The sequence below is a fragment of the Populus trichocarpa genome, chromosome 3 (assembly GCF_000002775.5).
Source record: "Populus trichocarpa isolate Nisqually-1 chromosome 3, P.trichocarpa_v4.1, whole genome shotgun sequence".
Classification (NCBI taxonomy): Eukaryota; Viridiplantae; Streptophyta; class Magnoliopsida; order Malpighiales; family Salicaceae; genus Populus; species Populus trichocarpa.
The window spans coordinates 15,028,219-15,052,585 of record NC_037287.2 but is presented as its reverse complement, the minus strand read 5'-3'; the positions used below and the strand labels follow the sequence as shown (position 1 = coordinate 15,052,585).

Below are 24,367 nucleotides of genomic sequence, written 5' to 3'. Positions count from 1 at the left end.
AAATATGTTTTAATGTTATTTAAACTTTTTTTTTCATCTCTTTAATCTTAGTTTTTTTTAATTGCAAATAAAAAAAGAATTTTCTTGACAAGTTTTTCAAATTAGAGCCAAACATTTAAAAATCATGCAAACAAATAAAACGGTTTATCAGTCGGTGTTGAAAATTGCTTTCCTTACAAATAAACAACAAGACAATATAATAAACATGCATGTTCTGTAACTATTCCCACAATGTGATCAATAATAATGCTTAAGGCTTGATCGACATTGTGGTTTAACTATTATTTTGTTATTTTTGAAATTTTTTTATGTGATTTAAATTTTTTTAATATGTTAATATCAAAAATAAATTTTAAAAAATTAAAAAAATATATTATTTTGATATATTTACAAGTAAAGAACATTTTAAAATATAATTTCCACCCTACTTCCAAACATAAACTAATCTTTTTCAATACCTCTAAGGCATAAATAATAATAAAAAAATACCTTAAAAAACCTCTATAATATTCTACACTTTTATCATAAATAAAAATGAGATGTTTGAGAGTACGGTAACAATTATTTTTTTAGAATGGTTTTTGTTTGAAAATATATCAAAATAATATTTTAAAAAAAATATTTTTTATACCAATATATTAAAATAATTTAAAAATATATAAAAGTTTAATGTTAAGTAAAAATTTAAAATTTAAAATTTCATGAAACTTAAGCGCCAAAAAAACCACCTACGATGAATCTTTATCATTAACTAATTTATGAAAAATTTAAAAAGCATGGCTATCTCCGACCACAGATATCCATGATATTTGAGAAAAAAGAAATTCATATTCACGCCTTAGCGACTATAAATACTCGGTGAATGAAAGCTGCAAACTATCATTCTTGCATAAAGCTTGTCTCTGTTTGTTTACCTCACCTCAACATACGTGTATTAACGCCAGCCATTACGACTGCATCAAAAGTCAAAACTCTCTATAAAAATTTGCTCTCTCAAAAACATCTCTTGTTGAAATTCTTGGTTACAAACTCCTGGTGAATTAATTTGAAGAAAAAATGGTTTTCAAGTTGAATAACCACTTGTTGTCTAGTATAGCAAGCAGCAACGGACATGGTGAAGACTCCCCATATTTTGAAGGCTGGAAAGCCTATGACAGTAATCCCCATCATCCCACGGAGAATCCAAATGGGGTTATCCAGATGGGTCTTGCAGAGAATCAGGTAACTAACTAGCTAGGTTGAATATGATGTTTTAATTTGCTGGTTCTTGAATTTCCATGAAGATTTTTCAGCAGAACATAGTCACTGATTTTTGTTTCTATATGAAATGCAGCTTTGCTTTGATTTGATTCAAGACTGGCTCAAAAACAACCCAAAAGCCTCCATTTGCACTCCTGAAGGAGTTAATGAGTTCAGAGAGGTAGCTATCTTTCAGGACTATCATGGCCTGCCAGAATTTAGAAATGTAAGGAAATATAAATTAATTAAGAAAAAAAAATGTTTTCTCATCTTTAAGTATATATGTGTAATAGCTAAATAATTATGGACATTACGATACAGGCTGTAGCAAAGTTCATGGAAAAAGTGAGAGGAAATAAAGTTACATTTGATCCTGACCGCATTGTTATGAATGGAGGAGCTACCGGAGCTCATGAAACAATTGCCTTTTGCTTGGCAGATCCCGGCGAGGCATTTTTGGTACCTACTCCTTATTATCCAGGGTAATCTACCATTTACTTTACCTTTTATTTTCTATCTTCTTTATTCTAATTTATTGTAAATATTCTTCAAATAAAGGTAGATTAGTTGAATGATTAATTATAACAGTAGTAAGCTTCACCTTGACATTTCGCCCACCTATATGTGGTGAGTGGTAAGCCTTGACCTTTGCTTTCCTCCATGGCCAAGAAGGAGAGAGTCAAGAGGAAAGTGGGAGGGAGGGTGACTGCAGAGAGATTAATTATAAATATTTGATCATAATGAAAATACTATAGATTAATTTATCTAGAATTTGGCAACCTTATCATTAAGTGCATATAATAAGTACCGATAATAAACAATTTGTAATGTTAACATCTTAAGCTATTCATGAAATGCCAGAATCAATAGTTTTCAGACCTGCTTGTATAATTACTTTTGTGGGGGCATGAACATATACAAGTTGGGGTCCCAAAAAGTCATCAAAACTACACTTAGATTCTTCTCTGTTGCAAGACTTATGGGGTGTCAAGACGAAAAATGCCAAACTAGGGGGAGGAAAGTGAGGCCAATCTTCCGCATTGGTCTGGTCTACATTTATTTTGCTTGACTTCATAGTTCAGACATATATGTCTCTGCTATATATTGACTTTTGTGGAGGATAATTCCCTCGTTACTTTTTCCTAATTTCTATAGCTGTCATCCGACAATGCTTTAGGCATATACGTAATTGAATTAAATGACAATAACTTTGCTAAACAAACTTAACATGAATGATTTGAAAGTGGTAGTAGTAGTGTTAATGACAACAACAATATTAGTAATTTGTATTACTAATTAATTTATGTGCTTCATCGCAGATTCGATCGAGATTTGAGATGGAGAACAGGAGTAAAACTCATTCCAGTTGATTCTGAAAGTTCTAACAACTTCAAGGTAACAAGAGAAGCCTTGGAAAATGCCTATGAGATGGCAAAATTAGGCAACATCAAAGTAAAGGGCTTGCTCATAACCAATCCATCAAATCCGTTGGGCACCATGCTAGATAGGGAAACTCTAAGAAGCATTGTGAGCTTCATCAATGAAAAGAACATCCATTTAGTCTGCGATGAGATTTATGCAGCCACGGTTTTCAGCCAGCCTGATTTCATTAGCATAGCAGAGATACTACAGGAAGATATTGAATGCAATCTTGATCTTGTACACATTGTTTACAGTCTGTCAAAGGACATGGGGTTCCCTGGCCTTAGGGTTGGCATTATCTATTCTTACAATGATGCAGTAGTGAGTTGCGCCCGAAAAATGTCAAGCTTCGGATTGGTATCCTCGCAAACTCAGCACATGATAGCATCAATGCTATCAGATGATGAATTTGTGGGGAAGTTCATTAGGAAAAGCAAAAGGAGGTTAGCCGCAAGGCATAGAATCTTCACTTATGGACTTGCTCAAGTAAGCATTAAGTGCTTGACGACAAGTAATGCTGGCCTGTTTTTGTGGATGGATTTGAGTGGACTCCTCGAAGAAAAGACATTTGAAGCTGAAATGGCACTATGGCGAGTTATAATCCATGAAGTCAAGCTCAATGTTTCGCCAGGTTGTTCTTTTCATTGCACAGAGCCAGGGTGGTTTCGGGTTTGCTTTGCCAACATGGATGACCAGACCATGCAAGTTGCTTTGTCAAGAATTAGAACATTTGTCAATAAGGATGTCGACACCAAGAAGCCTAAAAAGACCCTACGCTGGCAAGGCAGCCTTAAACTCAACTCTCCTCGAATATACGATGATTTCATCAATTCCCCGCACTCTCCCATACCTCAATCGCCCCTTGTTCGAGCAAGGACTTAGGCTGTGTTTATTTGTTTGAAAGAGATTTTGGAAAATTATTTTTCAAACTTTTCTATTTTTGTTTGTTATTAGAAAAGTTGGTCAATAAAAAATACTTTCCGGTCAATGGAAAACACTTTTTAGTCAAAGAAAAATTTGGCTTGGTTTCCAGGAAAGTGTTTTCTTTTTATTTTGGGACGAAAACATTTTTCAGAAGTTGTGAAAAATTTAGAAATGTCATATTATTTGCTGATTATATCAAATTTAGTCCTCAAACTTTTGATTGCTATATATATTTTGTTTTGAATATTTTTTTTTCAATTTCATTCCTTAGAATTTAATTTTTATATTAATTTTGGTCCTCATTTTTATAATTGTTATTTGCTTTTCCCTTATCATTTTTTAATTGAAATTTTTTTTTATCAAATTTGATTCTCATTCTTTTGATTGTTACTTATTTTATTTGAAATAATTTATGAAATGTTTATTATTATTATTTTAATTTCTTCATCTTTCAATTTTTTATTTTTTAGATTTGATCTCTATTAATTTGATTATTATTTATTTTATTTGAGATAATTTATGAAATTATATTTTTTTTTTCAATTTCATTCTCATTCAACTTTTTAATTTGTAAGATTTGTTCCTTATTATTTTAATAAACTTGAAAGAAATAAAACATTAATAAGTTATTTTCCAACTCATTTTCCATAACATAACTAAACACTGAAAAATATTTTTCAATTTATTTTCCATTATACTATCAAATATCAGAAAATAATTCACTTTCTTGGAATTTACTTTTCCGAAATTCACTTTAAAAAAAAAACTACTTTCCAGCAAACAAATAGAGCTTTAGATAAGAATCTCAATTTCATCCCTGCATTCCTATATACGTTGCTTAGGGAAGATACTTTGGTTAATTCTTTCCTATTGATCAAGATATGTATTCAACCACGTTTTTTTCCCAAGTATTCATGCAATTGTGTGTGTTTGTCTATTTTAGAGTGTATAAATTTATGGTTTCCCATAGAAATAACGACTATCTACGGATAATTGCAAGATCATCCCATCAACTACCAACTTATTATCCATGAATGTATGGATTTTAATTATTTCATTTCATTGTATCAATTGTTTTTATTAATTATACATGATCACGCACTATCATAAAAAAATAGTTAATTTTATTATTTTTTATGGTAATTTTATTAGAGAATAATATAAATAATATATTAAAATCTCACTTAATAATTTAAATTATTGAGTTGAGATTATTCTTTAACATGATATTTAAATTTTAATAATCAAACGGTCACAAGTTCGAATCTAAGTTTAAATGATTATTTGATAAGATTAATTTAACCAATTAACTTAAGGTAATTGAAGTTTTTTTTTTCTCGAAGCAAATTTCTTTCTAAAATAATATTGTAGATGATGAATAAAAATTAAATAAATAATTTTACTTTTTTAAAAAATCTAACTATACCATTATTAATAAACTTCTTTCCACGAAAGATAACCAGACTTATCTTTCGTAGTTAATAAACTTCGCCACTTCATGGCAAATCCTACTATTAATCACTAGCAGTCTTTTAAACAAGTTCTGAGATGCATTAACGGTACACTGGATCATAAGCTTCTCATGACAAAGTCTTCTATAACTACTCTTCAAGCGTATTGAAATGCAGATTGTGCAGGCAGCTGTGATGTTCGAAGGTCCACTGGAGGCTTTGCTATATACTTGGGTAACAATATAATCTCTTGGTCAACTAACGTTATTATTGAACTTTTTTGGCTTCAACTTTTGCTCAAAGAACTTGGCATCAAGCTATAGCAGCAGCTTCAATATTGTGGTGTGACAATATTGGAGCAACTTAGCTTGTCTTGCAATCCAGTTTTTAAAGCAAGATCAAAACGCATTGAGTGTGATTATTATTTTGTCAGGAAGCAGGCATCACAAAAGTTTATGCAGGTCTCATTTATTTCCAATGAAGATCAGCTGGCAGATATTTTTACTAAATCTTTGTTTAGACAACGGTTTATGGAGATCAGAGGCCGGATTAGGCTCCTAAACAAGCCATGATATTCTGCTGTGTTCAGTTAGTGTATTTGAACTTAAAGGCTAGAGTAGCTCAGCATTGATCATTATTAATTATAATTAATGAAGACCATCTGGCAGATATTTTTTCTAAATTTTGGTAGGATATCTTTCGATCATTGTATATATATATTTTAGCTTATTTTATTTATTATCATTACCAGTTTTTTTTAATTATATTATTAAATTAACTGTACTCATCGAACAAAATCAAGTTAATAACTCAAGTTCTGGATTTTTTTATTTTTTTAAAAACATTAATATTGTCTCAACATTAATTTTGTTGAAAAAATTTAGCCGATCTCATAGCATAACATGGAACACGAAACTAGTAAAATCTATATATTATGTCAAACTATATTTTAATCACACCAACAATTAGAATCACATGTACAACACAATCAACCTCTAAACTAAATAAATATTCGGTTCTTATACATGTGATTGTAAAAACTTTTACAAAAGAATTGACTAAAAAAGAAAGCAGTCCTTTTACCAAATGGCGTTTTTTTTAACAAATAAAAAAATATTTGTTTTAACTTGAAATATTTTCTATTTATTAATTACTATAATGTTTTGGAAGGAAATTCCCCTGAAATAGAACCCGAAATTTGAAATTACTTGATCAAAATCAATCAAGATGGTATTGAAAAAGAAAAGGAAAAGGAAAAAGGGGGAGTCTTAACGAAAATAGTTTGATAGATGCACTTGTAAGAAAATTGAAGTCAATGTACTTGATCGATGGGAAGCGGTAAGTTGGACTAACCATGCAACTTTCTCCCTTAGAGATATTGTAATTATTACACATGCATGTGTTCATTGTGATGCTGTTTTTTGGTTCATGAATCTCCCTTCTATTTCCTTTTTTGAATATATATATATATATAAAATAGAGTTCATTGTTTTCAAGAACCATCCAAAAGCACATTGCACAATTATAATGTGAAAGATGTTGTGGAGTTTTGCTAGCTGACCAAATTCATTTAATCTGTATAAAGGTTTTTCTTATTTTCAAAAGGTGTTCGGGAGGATCAAACTAGTCATGAGAGCGATTATACTTCCTCTTCAGCGTTTTTTGTTCATTTATGTGTGGAAAATCGGTCCTCGAAATGTATGAAATCAAGCCATTCATTATGATTTTTTTTTATATAAAAAAATTCATATTGAAACTTCCATGCCCCGGTATTGAAATTCGGCGCGGCTTATAATTTTTTTGTTAAAAAAAATCGGATATGTATTTTATTTTGTTGTGTTTTTTTATATAAAAAATCCAAATGTAAATTGAAAAAGTTATATGAGCAAAATTAAGATATTTTATAACATAGAATGAGATATGCATCTCATTGTGAAATTTAATTAAATATTAAAAAATAAAATCAAGAAAAAATTTAATTACATAAAAGGATCGAAACAAAGGAGGGTGAGAAAAAAAACATTAATTAGAGGGATACCAAGTTTCAATTTGAGGGTTTAACTTAATTGAAAAATAGCTTTAATAAAAGGAAAAAAAATAAAAAAAAAATGAGGGTCAAATTGAAAAAAAAATAAAACAACGAAAAATTTGATTAAATGATGAAATTGAAAGAACAAAAAACCTTCAACAAACATACAAAGGACAAAATTAGAAATTTTAAAAAATGAGGACTGAAATGAAAAACCAAACATATGAGAAATTGCAATTGAAGGACTAAATTGAAAAGAATAAAAATTCTATAAATGGAAAATGAACGAAATAAGAAATTAATAGAATAAGGACTGAAATTAAAAAGTAAGAAACAAAGAGGATAATTGTGTACATTACCTGTCGGGAGAGAAAAAAGAAGAAAAAAAATCAAATGACCACCGACGACAATCCGACCACCTTGAGCTGCCACGTGCCACTCCAAATAAAAGAAGACACGATGTTGCATATAAGGATACGACGGATGGCCAGTTATGTCCACTGGGTAGCGTCACACGCATCGCTTGAATGACACAGACGCCACCTACGTGCTGAGCATGCTCTGACATCTTTAAGCATTAAAAAATTCAAAAAATATGAAAAATACCAAAATGCTTTCACGTCCTCAGCAATTACACAAAATACCCATATAAAAGTACAAAAACACCTCAAATGCTAAGCTTATGTTTTGTCTCTTCCAAGGTTAAAGATGTAATTACATAGTATATTAAAATTTAAAAACCCCAAAAGACCCTTATCCGGCAGTGCAATAATTTTTTAACTCTAGAGGCAAATACGTATTTTTACTATTAAGAAGCTTATGCATAGTCAAGAACACCCTTGATTAACAGTTTTATATTTTGTAAACTTTAAGGGCAAAAAAGTATTTTTGCTTTGCAAACAAAAATAAAAAAGATATCAATACCCCAACCCCAAGAGGTTTAATTTTTCTGATCAAAAGACACAAAAGTAACTTTACTTAGCCCAAGATATATTTTACTATGAATTTGACTACAATAAAGCACCCACAACATTTAGTTTTTTAGGTAATTTAGTTTGTTCAAGAATGGGGTATTTAATTTTTTAAAACTTGTTTATCAAACTAAGTCATTTGTTTGCATGTAAGCGTCATTTTTATAATATAATAGATAAACAAAATTCTTACTTTCCTTCGAGAAAGTTACTAATTTCTTAATTGAAAACCTAAAGGCTAGGTACTCCTTTCTCTTCTATTCCAAAAAAAAAAACTATTAAGGTTATGTTTTTTTATTGAAAAATATTTTTTTTTTAAAAGTAGTTTTCTTGAAAAGTGGATTTCTGGAATTATTTTCTGATATTTTGTAGTGTCATGAAAAATAAATTGGAAAACATTTTCCAGTATTTGGTTATATTATGGAAAATAACTTATTAATGTTTTATTTTTCTTTCAAGTTTATTAAAATAATAAGGAACAAATCTTACAAATTAAAAAGTTGAATGAGAATAAAATTGAAAAAAAATTCTAATTTCATAAATTATCTCAAATAAAATAAATAACAATCAAAATAATGGAGATTAAATCTAACAAATAAAAAAATTGAATGATGATGAAATTAAAATAATAATAATTACAATTTCATAAATTATTTCAAATAAAATAAGTAACAATCAAAAGAATGTGGATCAAATTTGATAGAAAAAAAATTTCAATTAAAAAAATAATAAGAAAAAAACAAATAATAATCATAAAAATAAGGACCAAAGTTAATATAAAAATCAAATTTTAAGGGATAAAATAAAAAAAAAGATTCAAAACAAAATATATAACAATAAAAAATTTGAGGAACAAATTTGTTATAATCAACAAATAATATGTCATTTCTAAATTTTTGACAACTTCTAGAAAGTGTTTTCCGTCCAAAATAAAAATAAACACTTTCCTGAAAACTAAACTAAATTTTTCTTTGGCTAGAAAGTGTTTTTCATTGATCAATTTTTTTAATAATAAAAAAACATTAAAAAATTTAGAAAAGAATTTTTAAAAAACTATTTGCATAAAACAAACAATAACTAAAAAATTAGTAACTTTCTGAAAGGAAATTAAGAATTTTATTCAAGTCGGGCTTGTTTGTGCATCATACATGGGCTACCAGAAGGACAGGACTGGCATAGCCCATAAGAAAAATGTCTCAGCATAACGTGGGATTTATGAGAAGAAATGATTTTACTCATTTCTATGCACTTGAAAAGAAAGGGACGGGACATTGTTTCACACACACACACACACATGGAGCAAAGTTTTTAAACCCGGCCCGGTTCAAGGCCCGGGTTCCGGGTTTTGACCGGGTCGGACGGGTCAATTTCTATTTTAAAAAATTTCAAAAAGACGTCGTTTTAGTAAAAAAAAAAAAAACAAAAGTCAACGGGTTGCAACCGGGTTTTTGACCGGGTCAGCCGGGTCATACCGGGTCATGGCTTATGCTATTTTTTCATCAACCCGGCCCGGTTCCAGCCCCGGGTCAGCCGGGTCCCGGGTCGACCCGCCGGGCAGGGCCGGGTTTCAAAACACTGATGCGGAGCTTGCTTAAGAATCATTTACAGTGATGTGTAGACACTTCAACTACCAACAGGATGATTGAGTTCATCTCACATCATCACTGCTAATCAAGTTGGAAGCCGGTGGATTAATGTCTTTTTAAACTTGTTCGTAACGATCCTTCTCCTACAAATTAATAAAGAAGTGCTAATAATTTATGGCATAAAGGGGCTCTATGATGCGGGAATTAGGATTGAGTTTGCTCGAACAACCTCAGAGTAGCCGGGTATTGGTGGACGAATTCCATTACGGACGACACAGTCTGCAATCAGATAAGCACATCCATTCCACGAGCATGCCAACAAATTATTGGCACCAGCTAGCGAGTTGAAAACAGAGTTTGTGACATAAACCTGCACGCCACTAATTAATTTGTGGGTTATTCGGCCTTTCAGATGCATCACCTGTTTTCGTTCTCAAATATCTGGGTTTTATAGGGCCCATTGTGTAAGACTTGGAGTTTTTTTTTTTGTAGAATCTTGTAAAAATGATAATTTTCTTTAATTGGGAGGGCCAAGGATGGCCTGGCTCCCTCTAACATCTAAATCCATACTTGGGCGATTTACACCTTTATTCTACCCCTTTACATAAAGTGCGATTTCCTTGTTAGCAAGGGGCCAGTCGGCTAAGTCGAAAGGGACAATTTGCAGGTGCTTTTACAAGTAGTTTAATCTTGGAGGTTTTTTTTTTTTTTCCCCAAACCAAGGCACTTTTGAATTTTTATTCCCAAAATAGGATAACTTCTAAACTTATTTATTAAAGTAGGGTCTTTTATGATATGCTACATTATTTTCCATGCCATCTTTTTCCAGGAAATTAATGAATATTCAATAAATTCATCTTTTTTTTGTTTCATTAGTTACCAAGAAGAAAGATGAACCTGAACATGATCAAGTGATCCCTTGTTATTACTTAAATCTTCTTTGTTTAGGCTATGCCGGGCCGTATTATTATTATTATTATTATTATTTAAAAATGATATTTAAATATCACAAGCATGTTTTCAAGAAAGAAGAAAAATTAATGACTTCCCAACTATGTCAAATATATTGGTTTCATTTTAATAAGATGATAAAAAAACAAAAAAGATCTTATTACCCATCTGTAGTGCCACTAAATCTTACACTATGGATTTCACCCTTCCATTTTATTTTATTTTGTTATTTGGGCTTCGTCTCCTCTTTTATGCAAACCTCATAAATAGTGATGTTTCTTCTTCTCTCCCTTCAAGCATATTATTCTTGTATTTTTCATTAAAGGGATAAGCTTGATCTACACACAAAGAGAATCTATATACCAATCCATAGACAAAGAGAAACAACTTTATCTTCTCTTGATCTAAAAGAAATAAAATTGTGCCTCTATTTTACTTGGATTTTCTCACTAAAATCATTAATATTAAATTTTATTAGATAAAAACTATCGAGTAACCTTACAAAAATTAGATAAACACTATCTAAGTATATTTATTAAACTTGATTTTATTATTGAATTGTGTTAAGCATTATGACATAGATGTAAATGAAGGATAACGAGTTTGTTATTGAAACTAATTCTTGATTAAAATAAATCTCAAAATAGAATCAAATGACTTGATGATATAGATAATGATGAATACTATATATTTGGGTCATGATCTTGTTTTTTTTTGTTTTAAAGGTTAACCTCATGATTTTTCTGATTAATAACAATACTTGAATAAAATTAAAATTTGTCAACATAAGCATGATTGATTTGAGACGAGAAAATGTCATATTTAAAATCTTTTTCACTAACAAAATTTTATCTTTTTTTATTCAGTTTTGAGCCTTAAATGTTTCTGAGATAATAATTCAAATTAAAATCACCTCTCATATTAATTTTTGAATGATGAATGAAACCCTAGAAATAAAAAGAAATGAGAAAAATACGAAAGAGATAAAACGTATTTCAAAAGTCAACGGAAAAAAATAATCTCCTGAGTATTCTTAAAGGGATGATATGTCCCTTAATGATGTGTAATTCTTTATCTGGAAAAAAAAATACTATGTATGATGAGATATCATTCATCCAATGAAAAGGAAAGAAGATTTTGGGGGGCAAAAGGAGAACTTTTCTTATTAAATAATTAATGCAAGTAACAATCCCTTGTAGACGTATTTAAGCATAATAAATCATTGCCCCCTGCACAACTTGTTCGTATTATATTGTAGAATTTCTTAGTGGATTTGTTGATCTATACAATTTTTTCACCTTTAAATACTGAGATAAAATAATCTCTGTAGCCACATCATTGCATCATAATATGTCTCCGTGATTTCATCTACAAATCTGCTTGAACGTTGAGGAAAAGGGGCTCTTAGTTCTTACTGATGGAGCTGCTAATATTTTTCTAATCGGAGGACCCTGTGAAGTAAAGAAGGGTTTGAAATTGAATTCTTCTATTACCAACACTCACTTGCAAATATGATTTTGAAACCAAAATTCGTTTATTTTCTATTAGTCTTCTGTACACATCTCTTGACTATTAAGCCTTATACTTTAATCAAACCCATCGTCATAGACTATACAAAACAAGCACCCTGTTTTTTTGGGTTCATCTCCATTGTGCTTCCAAGTTGTTTTTTCTTTTTGTTTTTCCTGTCAAAAGTCTCACCACCATGTCCTTTTCTTTTAACAGATAGCACAAGCATTTGGATTCTCCTCGTCTCTTACGACACGGTAATGATACTGAGGTGGGTAAGGATTGTAATTGTAGTAGTTTTTGCAAAGTGCCATGAGATCAGCCATCTGTTGTTCGTTAGGGTCCTTTTTATCACCTTCCTTCTTGCCTTCGTCTTTCTTGCCTTCGTCTTTCTTACCTTCATCTTTCTTGCCTTCGTCTTTCTTGCCTTCGTCTTTCTTCTCCTCTTTAGCTGGTCCAACAGTCAAAATCTCTGCGTGCCAAATTTTTCTCAACTTGCTCACCACATCAACAGGATCAATATCTCCAACTACTGTCATTTTCTTCTCCTTCATGTCCATTGAAATGGAATCAATTCCTGCATGATAAAACAGGGCAAAGGTATTGCTTCATTGGGATTGAATGGAATGAACCAAAACAGGAACAAATTCCATGTCCAGAACAGAAAACAAAGATATTTACACTTCTAAAAAGTGGAACTTGACAGGATTTACTCAGTAACTAAAGAAGTCACAAACCTGATAAGCGCGAAACAGCTTTCATGGCCTTTTGTTTCCCCTTGTCATCATGGAGGTCCAATTTCAACACCACTTTCTGTAATAGAAATAGAAATTAGTGGGTTAGAAACAAGAAAGTAAACAAAATACATACTTCAACTACAGACAAGGACCTGTAGAAAGAAGGGGATTTTCCTATAAAGGACCAAAAGGGAACACAAGCCATGTATTAAAATCCAAACTACTCATTGTCTTTCAAAGAAATAACAATGAAGTGACCAAGCTGAGACATCAAGAAAACTCAACAAGATGTCTGATTCCCTAATCTACACATGTAGTCGCAACATTGACAAAAGCAGAAAAAAGACTAATGCTTTATCATATGTCAACGAGGGGAAAAAAGGGTAAATTTCACAAGAAATCATAGTTTTATTACCCTAAAGAAAGAACCAATAAATTAAATCAAATTGAACTAAAACAAAATTCATATTTTTGATAGGAAGGTTAGCAAGAATGGAGACTGGATAGAGGAAGATTCACCTTCATTTTCAGTTGGGATTCAAAGCTGAGACCTAGACTCAAGAAATTAAGAAAGTAAATGAAATAAAGGATAAATTAACAAGGACACGCAAAAGAAGAGGAAAAGCGTAGATATATAGGCACAAGAAGGCAATGAACGAAGCTTCTAATCCGTGTTGAACAAGTGTGTAGGCAGGTAGCAACAGGATTTCATTTAATAAAAGAGCCAAAACAAGTCGAACAAAATTAAGTCGCGCATAACCTCAAGAAACCCTTCTCAACAAGGAACCAAATGATCTTGGAACAAGTCAAGCAGAGGACTTGGAGCCTAGCTAAGTCCAAAGCCTCTGTTGGGTTTTTTTTTTTTTTTACAAACACTCGAGGTTCCTCTAGTGCCTAAGAGTCGGCTTTCATTTACGCTAGCTGTGAATTTTATTTATTTATTTTAGGAACAACTCTGGTTCGGTTTATGTAATAATGGACATAGAGGAATTAAAGACCATTTGGGTCCTGAATTGATGAATTTGGATTTCGCCCATTTTGAAGGTAATTGAAAAGCTAACAACAATTCCACCTTTTAATTAGCTAAACCTTCCAATATTTTAAAGAAGTTTTGTGTGATATCATCGCCTATGTAAGACTCTAGAGAAAAAAAAAAAAAAAAAAAAAGAAGGTTGCAAAAGAAAAGGAAAAAAAGGGCACTCAGTTTAGGTTCCCTTCAATGTTTAGTGATCATTGAACTGGAGTCGATGGTTTCTGGGGTCAAGGGGTAGTATCGGAAAACACTAAACTACAGGGGTCAAAGTGGAATATTACTGAGTATAGGGAGATTAATATATATATATATATATATATATATATATATATATATATATATATATATATATATATATTGATTCACAATTCCAAGTTTTATTAAAATTTAAAAGTACACATAAATCATTAGAATGGGAAGATCTATAAGTGAATTTCATCCTTAGATTATGATCCAAGGATTTATTTATATATACTCTTGGATTTACGTTGTCATCTTGACGTTCAGCATTACTTTTTTATTTTTTCAAAAGAGTAATGCTAACCTGCTAGTTTAAGGTGACAAATCCATCTGGAGTGATTTGCTTACATCATAAGCCGAGTTGATAAATCATTATCATGTTGGGACAATGACTCAGTTTAATTAATTAATTATATATGTGTGGCAGTGGTTTTCCAACGAGCACTGAGGACGGAGGAACGCTATAGATAATTGAGAGGTCGCAATTATTTCTTGCAATTGTCCAAAGTATAATTCAACGAGTGACATACTTAACCTAAATCATCGACGGGCCGATCTTGAATAGCAACACAGGCATGATTAGGACAGCCCCTAAAAAATAAACACCCTAACGTGGAAATCAAGAGAATAGTATAAAATATAAATTAAAAAAGGAAAAGAACAAAACATGAATTAGTTATTAGGTGAAGCTCACAGGCTACAACGGCTGAAAATCCTTTTTAAATATATATATATATATATATAGACAAATAATACCCAGTAATTTAGCCACTATAGACAAATAAACCGGCCCATTTAGGACCTGGTTTTTCCATTGCTTATATTATTATCTGCACCCGTCAAATCCCAATCTGTCTATTGATGGAAAACTTAGAAAATGTCAAGAAGCCTTCAGTCCTAACCTGATGCGCATGTACTTATCGTCATCAACTGGTTGTACACAGTACCTAGCCTTTATGCTATTTTGTTTTTTCCTTTTAAAAATATTATAGTTTATATATTTATAAAATATACATATAATATAAATATTTTAAATATAATATTATAGACATATAAGTATTTGTTGGTGTTTTGAGAACATTAAGAATAAAAAAAAAATATAGTATTTTAATTTTATAACATTATTTATATGATTATTATATAATATAACATGTTTTGTATTCGAAAATATTTTCTAACTATATTATCTAAATTAAAGTATTATATGCATTCAAACTAATATGCTTTTATATTATATATTAATATATCTGAATATATTATTTTTAGTAATTTATTATTTTTTAACAATATTATATTTTAAAGTATTTTATTAATATATTATTGTTTATATATATATAAGAATAATGAAGTATTGTATCAATTTAGTTTTTTTATTCTTGATGGAAAGTGTTTTTCAATCATTTATATAAAAAAACATTTTTCTCTATTTAAAACTTATGTTTTTTTAATTAAAAAGTGAATTTAGTTGATATTTTTTACAATATAGTTAAATATAAAAAAAATCATCAAAGTGCTTTTTAAAAAAAAAAACACTTTCCATCGAACAAAAACAATTCCTTTAAAGCCCAACAACCCCAGTCTATAGCCTAGCAATTGACAGTTAATCCTACTTAAAACAGATAGATGATGAAGTCCGTACACCTCGTGATTCTGAGAACCAGCCCATATATAATTTGCCAGGCAAATGTTGACAGTGGTCCAGCTACCGGTTACAATCATGTCAGCATATACTTGTTCAAATGCAAAAACTTAAACCTTTCAACCCAGGAAAAACATCAGAGCGAATTGAGTGGTGAATGATCATATCAAACTGTTTTCTACACACATCCTTATTCCCCAACCTTACCAGAGCACCATTGCGTTCAAATTTATAAACTCCCTACGGGCTCTAGTTTCATCCAGCATTTTAAAGAAGTTGAAGAAAAGAGAATATCCTCGAAGAAAAATTTAACGAGCTATTTTAAGTAATTTTCAGATTACTCAATCACTTTATTTCACCTAATACACAGAAGAAACCTGCAACTTGCAAAGTCTGCTCAATTGTACAATGATACTTCGTAATATTCCTATTATTCTTCAACTAAACTACAGCCTGTAGGGATGTCTGTGCAATTTCTAGGGCCTCTTTCACTGAAGATGCAGACTGAAGTTCGGATTTATCAGCAATAGGCTGGCTCTTTGCAAGTTTAGGGAGCAGTTGAAATAACTGACTGCCGATTGCTTATCCAAACCACCAAGCTAAATAAGTTACCAACATACCTCGGTACTTCCGCTTCCAAGCAGGAGCAATGATTAACTATAACATCTTTCAACCAAAAACACTGAAGAATGGTGAGAGACAATATATATATACATATGAGACAATAAGCAGGAAAAACAAACTGCATTGCCAAAATCGATCCAGGTCGCAATTTTAATTAGGATCAAAATTCCCAACTTCAATTGTCTCTCCAACTGCCAACAAGAGAAAACACGAACCAAAATGTAAGGCATTATAATTAATAATACACCATATTGTGAAAAAAAGAAAAGAAAAGGAGCTAACATGTTTGTACCATTGTCTCCAAAAACCTGCCACCGTGTTTTTCTTTAGCTCCCTTCATGCTAAAAAAACCCTGAATAAAAATATAGGAGATAATCATATCTGGATTTCATGCGTAAACACATTCATCTAAAAGGGCATTTCAACAAGGAAAAATGCACTTTCAGCACATTTTAAGCCCCGGAAATGTGAGGGTGAAAAATCCGTACTTGCGTGCTAGTATGGGCAGTAAGTTATGTTTCAACCGTGACCAAATAAATATAATAAGGTAACTATGGATAAATACTGTTTTATTTTATTTTTTATAAATAAAAAATATTTTGATAATATTTGATACAATACAGTAGTTATGAGTATGTATTATCTAGAAAAAAAAAAGAAAAAAAGAAGAAGGGAAGAATTAAAAAGAATGTGAAGAGTCTTTATAATATGTGTAAAGGTATATGGTGGAACAAGTCCCTAATAATCAATAGTATTTCTATCAAGATTAAAAGTGTTTTAAAAATTGATTCTTGATCTGTTTTATCTAATTGATTGCACCTTAGAGATTAATAAGTGTTCGATGATAGCAACAACATGATGTATAGAACTTGAGAGTAAGTTCTTTCCAACCTAAGAACAATAATATAGTCGGGTTAGTAGAAATTACGGGTTCTAATTAGTTATATAGATATTTACAATAGTTAGATAGAGATATGTTACAAATAGATTTACAGATAATCTAATAAGGCTTTTATAGACAAGTAGGATAGGGTTAGGTCCAATAGTAGGCATTGTCGCGCCAAACTAGCATAATAATAATAAAATACCTTAGTTTTTTATTTGATTGTTGGATCGTTTTCATATTTTTCCTGAAAATTCTTGAGGCCTAGTTCTATATATATAAAAAAAACAACAAAGCTTTAAAAGATATCAAATTAGGCCTTGATGTTTGATTCATTTTTTTTTCTAGATTTTTCTAGATTTTATGTTATTTTCATATTTTTAGCAATCTTTTCTTTTTTTGGTTTTAGGATTCTGATTTTTTCTACCTTGTTTAAGTTTGGTTTCAGGCCTATTTCAGTCAATTATTTATCTTTTTATGCCTGCTGCTATCCTTATTATACTTCCTCCTGCATCAGTATGAAATGAATTTAAAGATTAAAAATCAGTGAACATATAACTCGAAACTCGTCATGCCTGCGTGTATAGTATATCCATTTTCAAGTTTGATTACAGCTATATACCCATCAAAACCAGTTTCTATGTTCTTGATGGAGGCTCATTGGTCAACAATATAAGAAAGTCAACATTTATACTATAAGGTTATTTTAAGAAAATAAGCTATATAGATACCTATTAATATAAATTGAGAGGGGGGAGTACCTTTATAAGGTTAACATCATTCTCTTGATATAATTCTTCTTATTTCTAAGCAAGTAGAGGAGTGAAAATTCTTTGCAAAAAATTATTCTCTAGAAAAATGATATATCTCAAAGAATCAAATAAAAAATATAGATTAAAGTTTATCTAACCAGATTATCCAGGAAAGATATGTATCAAAAGAATAAAGTAGTATTGCCTATTTTTTTATCATTTAATTAAAATAAATTAATTTATTCTAGTTGTATTTTTTTTAAAAAAAATAAACTTACAACGTCTAAACATCGTTTCTTACAACAAAAAATAATAATATAGCCACGGGACTGGGCCCATGTCTGCCTCTTACAGATGGTCATTTAGAGGAACAGTTTGAACTTTTTTGAAGATGTGAAAGGCTTAATGACTATTTATTTCGGCCTTCTTGTCCAAGGCTATTCATGGACCTCATGAACTGGTTGGATCCACGGACCAACAAATGTGAGCCGTACACGGCAGCCCAGGTGGGATATAGGTGATAGACACAGCTGGCAGCTGCCCTGAGCAGTTCTTCACTATTCTTGGAAGACTCTTCTAGAAGCTAAATGTACCAATTAAGTAATATTTTAAAATAGGTGGGGAAATACTGTATTTTTTTTCTGTTTTTTTTTTATTTTACATGTTTTTTTTTTCAAGATTGTTTTCTTCTTCTTTTTTTATTCTTTTTTGTTTTTGTGTTTTTATTTCAAAATTATTTTTGTCAATTTGTTTTTAATATTGAACTGGTTGAGAATTTAGTTTTATAGTTTTTTTTTTAAAACATTATGGATTGTTATAATATTTCCCTTCAAGGTTTTTTTTTCTTTTTTTTTATGAATTTTATTTTCAAAATAGTCTTTGTCGATTTTAGTTTCTTTCATATTGAGCTGGTTGAAAATTTTGCTTCGTAGTTTTTTTCTTTAAAACATTGTGAAGTGCTACAATGTTTCCCCACATGGTTTTTGTTTTGCTACAGTGGTTCCCCACATGTTTTTTTAAAATTATCTTTGTCGATTTTTTTTTAATATTGAGCTGGTTGAGAATTTAACTTTAACTTTCCCTACATGTTTTTTTCCCATTGTTTTTCAATTTTTTTTTCCAAAATTGTCTTATTCTTTTTTTTTGTTTTTTTTTCAAAATTATTTTTGTCGATTTTATTTTTTTAATATTGTGCTGGTTGTGAATTTAGCTTTGTAATTTTTTTCTTTAAAACACTGTGGATTGTACAGTGTTTCCCACATGATTTTTTTTCCTTTTTTCATGATTTTTTTTGTTTGTTTTCCAGAATTGTCTTTGTCGATTTTATTTTTTTCATAATGAGCTGCTTGAGAATTTATCTTCGTAGTTTTTTTTCTTTAAAATACTGTGAATTGCTATAGTGTTTCCCCATATGATTTTTTTTATGATTTTTTTTAAAATTATCTTTATCGATTTTATTATTTTAATATTGAGCTGGTTGAGAATTACAATTGTAGATTTCCTCATAAAACATTATATATTGCTACAGTGTTTCCCTGCATGGTTTTTTTTCCTTTCATTTTTTTTGTTCTGATTTTTTTTAAAATTATCTTTGTCAATTTTATTTTTTTAATATTAAACTGGTTAAGAATTTAGCTGTGTAGTTTTTTGCTTGAAAATATTGTGAATTACAACAGTTTTTCGCTATATGATTTTTTATTTATTTTTTTTATGATTTTTTTCACAAACTCACGATAACGCACAAACATGCCACAAGCCTGCAGTATCGCACGGGCATGGCATCTAGTCTGTATCTAGATAACGTGCTTAAATATTTAATCCCTAGTCTGAATGCAACGAATATTATTTGGAGGATATTTATTAAAACCTAAAATATAAATATAAATAGGAGTAGATAAATAAAGAAGCCACATGAATCATCAACAAAATGCAATGTTCAGACAGGGACAGATTAATGCTTCTTCTTCTTCTTTTCTTCTTTCTAAACGCACCAGGGCAGAGATATTACTCTCACGATAAAAGTTGGAAATTGGATGCTTTTAATGCTTGTATGACTTTCTTCCTCTACAATAGCCTTGATGAGGAGCACAGTGTTTTAAGCGATGCAGAATCAATTCAGTAAAATCCAGGTTTTCATTTACAAAAATCAGAACGCACACACGAGACTTTTCGCAAGTGGCAGGATATGTTCCCAGTTTGCAGGTGCATGGCTACTTTGAAAATGTTTCAAACATGGCTGAAAATGATGAGAGACATGGACCACCTTGTGGGAAAATAATATTACTAATAATAACAACAATGAATGGATTACGATGAATTTTAATCATCCTATCGAACTAGACAATTGGCAAACAGGTGGTGCCATCCTGCAATGGCTAAGCTGTTTGTGACTCTATTCAGATGGTGGCTAGCTGGGCGATCCACAAAGAGGACTAAATTTTAGTTGTAGGCTTGTGGTTTGTAGCTGTCTTGTTGTCCATTTTCTCCCATCATACACAGATGGAATACTCTCAACAAGTTGGCAGGAGTTATATATATAAAAGAACGTAGATTCCAAGCGAGCAGGAGAGGGCGGAAGACATTGACACAAGTTCCATGTACATTTGTCTCTTCTGTGAATTTCCACAAAAAAGTATTCACTATTCACCTTCCCCTTTTTTCTTACAAAAATTATGGAAATAAAGGCAAGAGAAATTAAACAGAGAAATTGAGATAATCCAGAAATGATTCTTTTCTTCTCGGACTTTTGTGTTCCAAGTTGAAAAGCAAAGCACGCCATGAATTAGAGAGCATACAACAGAGGAGGTCAAATTACAAAACCTTAATTATGGAATTTACAGCAATATAGAGCCATACTAATGCCCTAATTGAGGGCATTTGCTCCACAAAAAGGAAATTGCAGCAATGTAATTCCACAAAACCAGCAAAACAAGTGTTGATCTAGTCTTTGGCTGCAAGAATCAACCACCTATACATTTGTTCTGCAACAGAATCAAGACCTTCTAGGGTAGAATAAGTAAAAATCAATTTTCCAGTCCCTAATTCGCCTGCCCTGATCATAAAACCAAAGGACTAATACATCCATTTCAAATCAGAAACTGCCATCACAACTCCAATAAATACAAAAGTAAACCTTAATTAGTACTATACATATTTTTTAAACAAAACATCTTGCACTCAACAAGAAAACAAATTAAGCCAAGAAAGAGAAGTAGAAGAGCACGTTTCACACATAGAAATGCATGCTAGAACTCTAAACTTGGCGTGTTGGAGCCATATAATCTCTAGTAACGAGGGGGAAAAAAAGAAGAAAAAAAACCTGTATGAAGATTCACATTGAGGTTCAACATATGCCCATGTTCATCTGCCCACATGAACAGATTGAACCTGCAATCGCGAAAGTACCTAAAATATTTTCAAACTTTCAAGTCCCCGTCTTGGACAAAAGTCCGGACTTGCATTATATTATAGGTTGAGAAACTTTCCCATGATCCAACAAATCAAGTACCTCTGTCCTGCTCCTTACAATCCTATGAAACACCTCTCTGATCTGCTGCTGTAAAGGCAACAATCCTTCTTCCATTCTCCGGCAAATCTCTGCCAGCTCCACCACCTGTGCAGCCGCTTCCTCCACCTTCTCATCCTCCGCAGGAAATTGGAATCCATCAGCAAATTCCATCAAACTCTGCCCCAACTTCTCCATCCTTTGCATCTCCTCTAGCAATCCAGCTGACCCTTTCTTCTCTTTCTTTTTCCATTCCTCTCCAATCTTCTCCTGCATCCCAATTATGCTATGTGCCCACCCAAATTGCTTTGGAATCTGAAAATGAGTCAACAACCCACTCCTTTCTTGACATGGTATCGCAGCCACAAGAGCCCACATCACAAAAACCATAACATTACTCATTATATAAACAGGCTGAACCAACCCTGTTGATTCTCCACCTCTCGGTACCGCCAAATTAGAACACATAGCTTGAATCTGTTTTGCAGCAGACCAGTTTTTAGCCACAACCATTGATAAAGATCGAAAGGAGCCATGATTAGCTCGGTCCTTATGATTACCCCCACTGTTATTTCCTCTCCTTCCAAAAGACCAAGTTCTCTCTGCATACCTTGGATGATTACTTTCTTTATCATCAATTGCCAAAGCAGACATCAAAGCACTCAAAGCCTTTTTAGCTCGCTTAACTTGACCATCACCAATTGGTTTCTGCTCTAAAGCAGAAACAATAATCTCAGCCAATTTTTGGCATTGACGAATAGAATCAACCCCACCAGAAACCGCATTACAAATGTCAAGAACTTTAACAGCACGCTCCATATAATCACTTAGTGAACGATCCAAAGGTGGTTTAGATATTTGAGAAGGGTCACGCCCCATAATTAAAACAGCTTTGAATTCTGCCTCACAGCACAGTAAAACATCGACTAGTTTTCTTAGCCAAGAAATTGAGAGAAATGACTCGCCAGAGAAAGGAGAATCTTGATTATCAGGAGGTGATAGTAATTCAGCAAAACGATCACCGATGTGCCTTTGAAAAAGCTCCAAGTCTTCTAGCTCTTGCTCATGGTTACCATCCATAGCAGTTACCTGGTTTCTTCTAATGCTGATTCTGCCAAGAAATGATGGCTGGTGCTCTGTAGCAGGCATCTTCAATTTTTTTTTTCCTTTTTGGATAAAGATTTCAAAAGGAAACACCACAGGTGATTGATGGTGCTTTTTTTCTTTTTCTTTTTCTTGAAGAATGGTGGATAAGGGGTAGTGTTTGTGTTTGCGTTTTTAGGAATGCGAGGGGAGAACGGAGGAAGAGAGGAAGAAGTCAGAGAAGGACAGGCTTTTTTTTGTAAGATAAAGAGACAGTTGCGCAGTTATATCCGAGGGAGTGGATGGTTTTATGCCCTTTTGTCTTGTGCAAGACCGTTTCTTCTTCTCACGGAGGCTTCTTCTTAGCAATTTTATTTCCCCAAGCTGCCCAAAATTGTTGGCTTGGCTGGCTCCTAGGAAATGAAAACCTTTTTTTGTGTGGAAATAATTATTATTATATAAGGAAAAGGAAATTAACGGATAGGTGACATAAATGCATGTAAATTGAATTTGGACTAGCTGTTTTTTAGAAATTTAATTTGAATTTAATATTTTTTTATGTTCTAATTAAAATTTAACAATTTAAGAGAGCACATCACTTATTATTGTCTTGTTAATTATTTCTTGATTTGAATTATTATCACCTTGTTAGCATTCACAAATTTGATAAAAGCAATGATGAAAAAAGAATATGATAAAAGGCAGGTTTATTTCTCACATGGCAAAAAGGTTTCAAACTTAACAGAATTAGAGGTTTCAAACTTAATAGAATCAGAGGGTTTTTTTTTTTTGGTATTGTATTATTAATTACTTTTTAAAATATTTTTTGTTTGAAAAAATATTAAAATAATATTTTTTATTTTTATATTTTAAAAGTTATTTTTAATATCAGTACATTAATACGATTCAAAAATATTAAAAAATAATTTAAAATAAAAATAAAATAAAATTTATTTTAAAAAAATACTTTTAAAATACAAAATAAATTGCGCTTACTATGTTAGCTAATTAAACTAAACTAATATATTGATCCTTCTATCAATCATTTGTATTGCTCATGTTCCTTCCTTTCTTTTTTCTTTTTTCTTTTTTCTTTTTTCATTTGCAAATCAACACTGTAATCACCTCCTTTTTTTACAAAAAAAAAAGAAAAAAAAGTGGGGTTCTTACAAGTATTCCCCTGGACCCCAAGTGATATTTCACGTGTTTTATGGAAGGAGAAAAATAAATAAATTGAAAGAAAGTTAGTGTGTCACGGACAAAATGTATGCTGTCTCCATTTAATGTCGTATTATTATTCCAAAGCCACTACAAATCAGAATTTTTAGATTGTGTTTGATATCATGATTGTTAGAAGTGATTATTTTTTAAAATAATTTTATTTTAAAATGTATTAAAATAATTTTTTAAAAAATATAATTTTTATTTTTAATAGATCAAAACAATTTAAATATATTAACAAAATTAATTTTAAACAAAAATAAATAAATTTTTAACAAATAACATTTTGACAGCAATACCACACATGCTATTAAGATATAATTAATGTTACTGCTGATGTTATTCCCTATTATAAATGGACAAGGGAAAACAACAAGAGAAAGAAGGAAATATTACTTCATCTATTAAAAAAGAGAGAGTTCTTTTAACATATGCGTTAAGGATACACATTAATTGATTTAGATATTTGTAATTATATATTATTGATAATATCGATTGAACCATTCTAATTATATCTATTCGCATTTATATTTAAGACTACATGTTAGTTGTTAGTGACGAAGGATTG

The 24,367-nt window shown here is 31.1% G+C and overlaps 3 protein-coding genes across 3 annotated transcripts; 1 reads left to right on the top strand and 2 right to left on the bottom strand.

Annotated features, from left to right (window-relative positions):
- The first annotated feature begins 879 nt into the window (after positions 1–879).
- On the top strand, positions 880–3,785 carry LOC7497805 (1-aminocyclopropane-1-carboxylate synthase). The gene is made up of 4 exons (XM_002304482.4): positions 880–1,221; positions 1,334–1,465; positions 1,561–1,721; positions 2,559–3,785. Exons 1-4 carry the CDS (start codon positions 1,057–1,059, stop codon positions 3,541–3,543), a joined length of 1,443 nt encoding a protein of 480 aa, XP_002304518.3. The 5' UTR covers positions 880–1,056; the 3' UTR covers positions 3,544–3,785.
- An 8,303-nt stretch (positions 3,786–12,088) lies between these two features.
- On the bottom strand, positions 12,089–13,553 carry LOC7497804 (heavy metal-associated isoprenylated plant protein 39). Its single transcript, XM_002303572.4, has 3 exons — positions 13,339–13,553; positions 12,820–12,895; positions 12,089–12,659 (listed from the first exon to the last, which is right to left on the bottom strand). The coding sequence occupies exons 1-3, from the start codon at positions 13,342–13,344 to the stop codon at positions 12,292–12,294; spliced, it is 450 nt and encodes a 149-aa protein (XP_002303608.1). The 5' UTR covers positions 13,345–13,553; the 3' UTR covers positions 12,089–12,291.
- A 7,521-nt stretch (positions 13,554–21,074) lies between these two features.
- Positions 21,075–22,874, bottom strand: LOC7458197 (protein ROH1). Its single transcript, XM_002303570.4, has one exon. It carries the CDS (start codon positions 22,642–22,644, stop codon positions 21,451–21,453), a length of 1,194 nt encoding a protein of 397 aa, XP_002303606.2. The 5' UTR covers positions 22,645–22,874; the 3' UTR covers positions 21,075–21,450.
- Between the last annotated feature and the right edge of the window lie 1,493 nt (positions 22,875–24,367).

What these genes read in the sequence shown, in the direction of transcription:
- LOC7497804 (XM_002303572.4), bottom strand. An exon ending in AGCTGTTTCGCGCTTATCAG is followed by an intron (nt 12,660 to 12,819) that starts GTTTGTGACTTC and finishes TTTATCATGCAG; the next exon opens with GAATTGATTCCATTTCAATG.
- LOC7458197 (XM_002303570.4), bottom strand. Translation starts at nt 22,644, where the DNA reads ATGCCTGCTACAGAGCACCAGCCATCATTTCTTGGCAGAATCAGCATT.
- LOC7497805 (XM_002304482.4), top strand. Translation starts at nt 1,057, where the DNA reads ATGGTTTTCAAGTTGAATAACCACTTGTTGTCTAGTATAGCAAGCAGC. An exon ending in TGGGTCTTGCAGAGAATCAG is followed by an intron (nt 1,222 to 1,333) that starts GTAACTAACTAG and finishes TATGAAATGCAG; the next exon opens with CTTTGCTTTGATTTGATTCA. An exon ending in GCCTGCCAGAATTTAGAAAT is followed by an intron (nt 1,466 to 1,560) that starts GTAAGGAAATAT and finishes ATTACGATACAG; the next exon opens with GCTGTAGCAAAGTTCATGGA.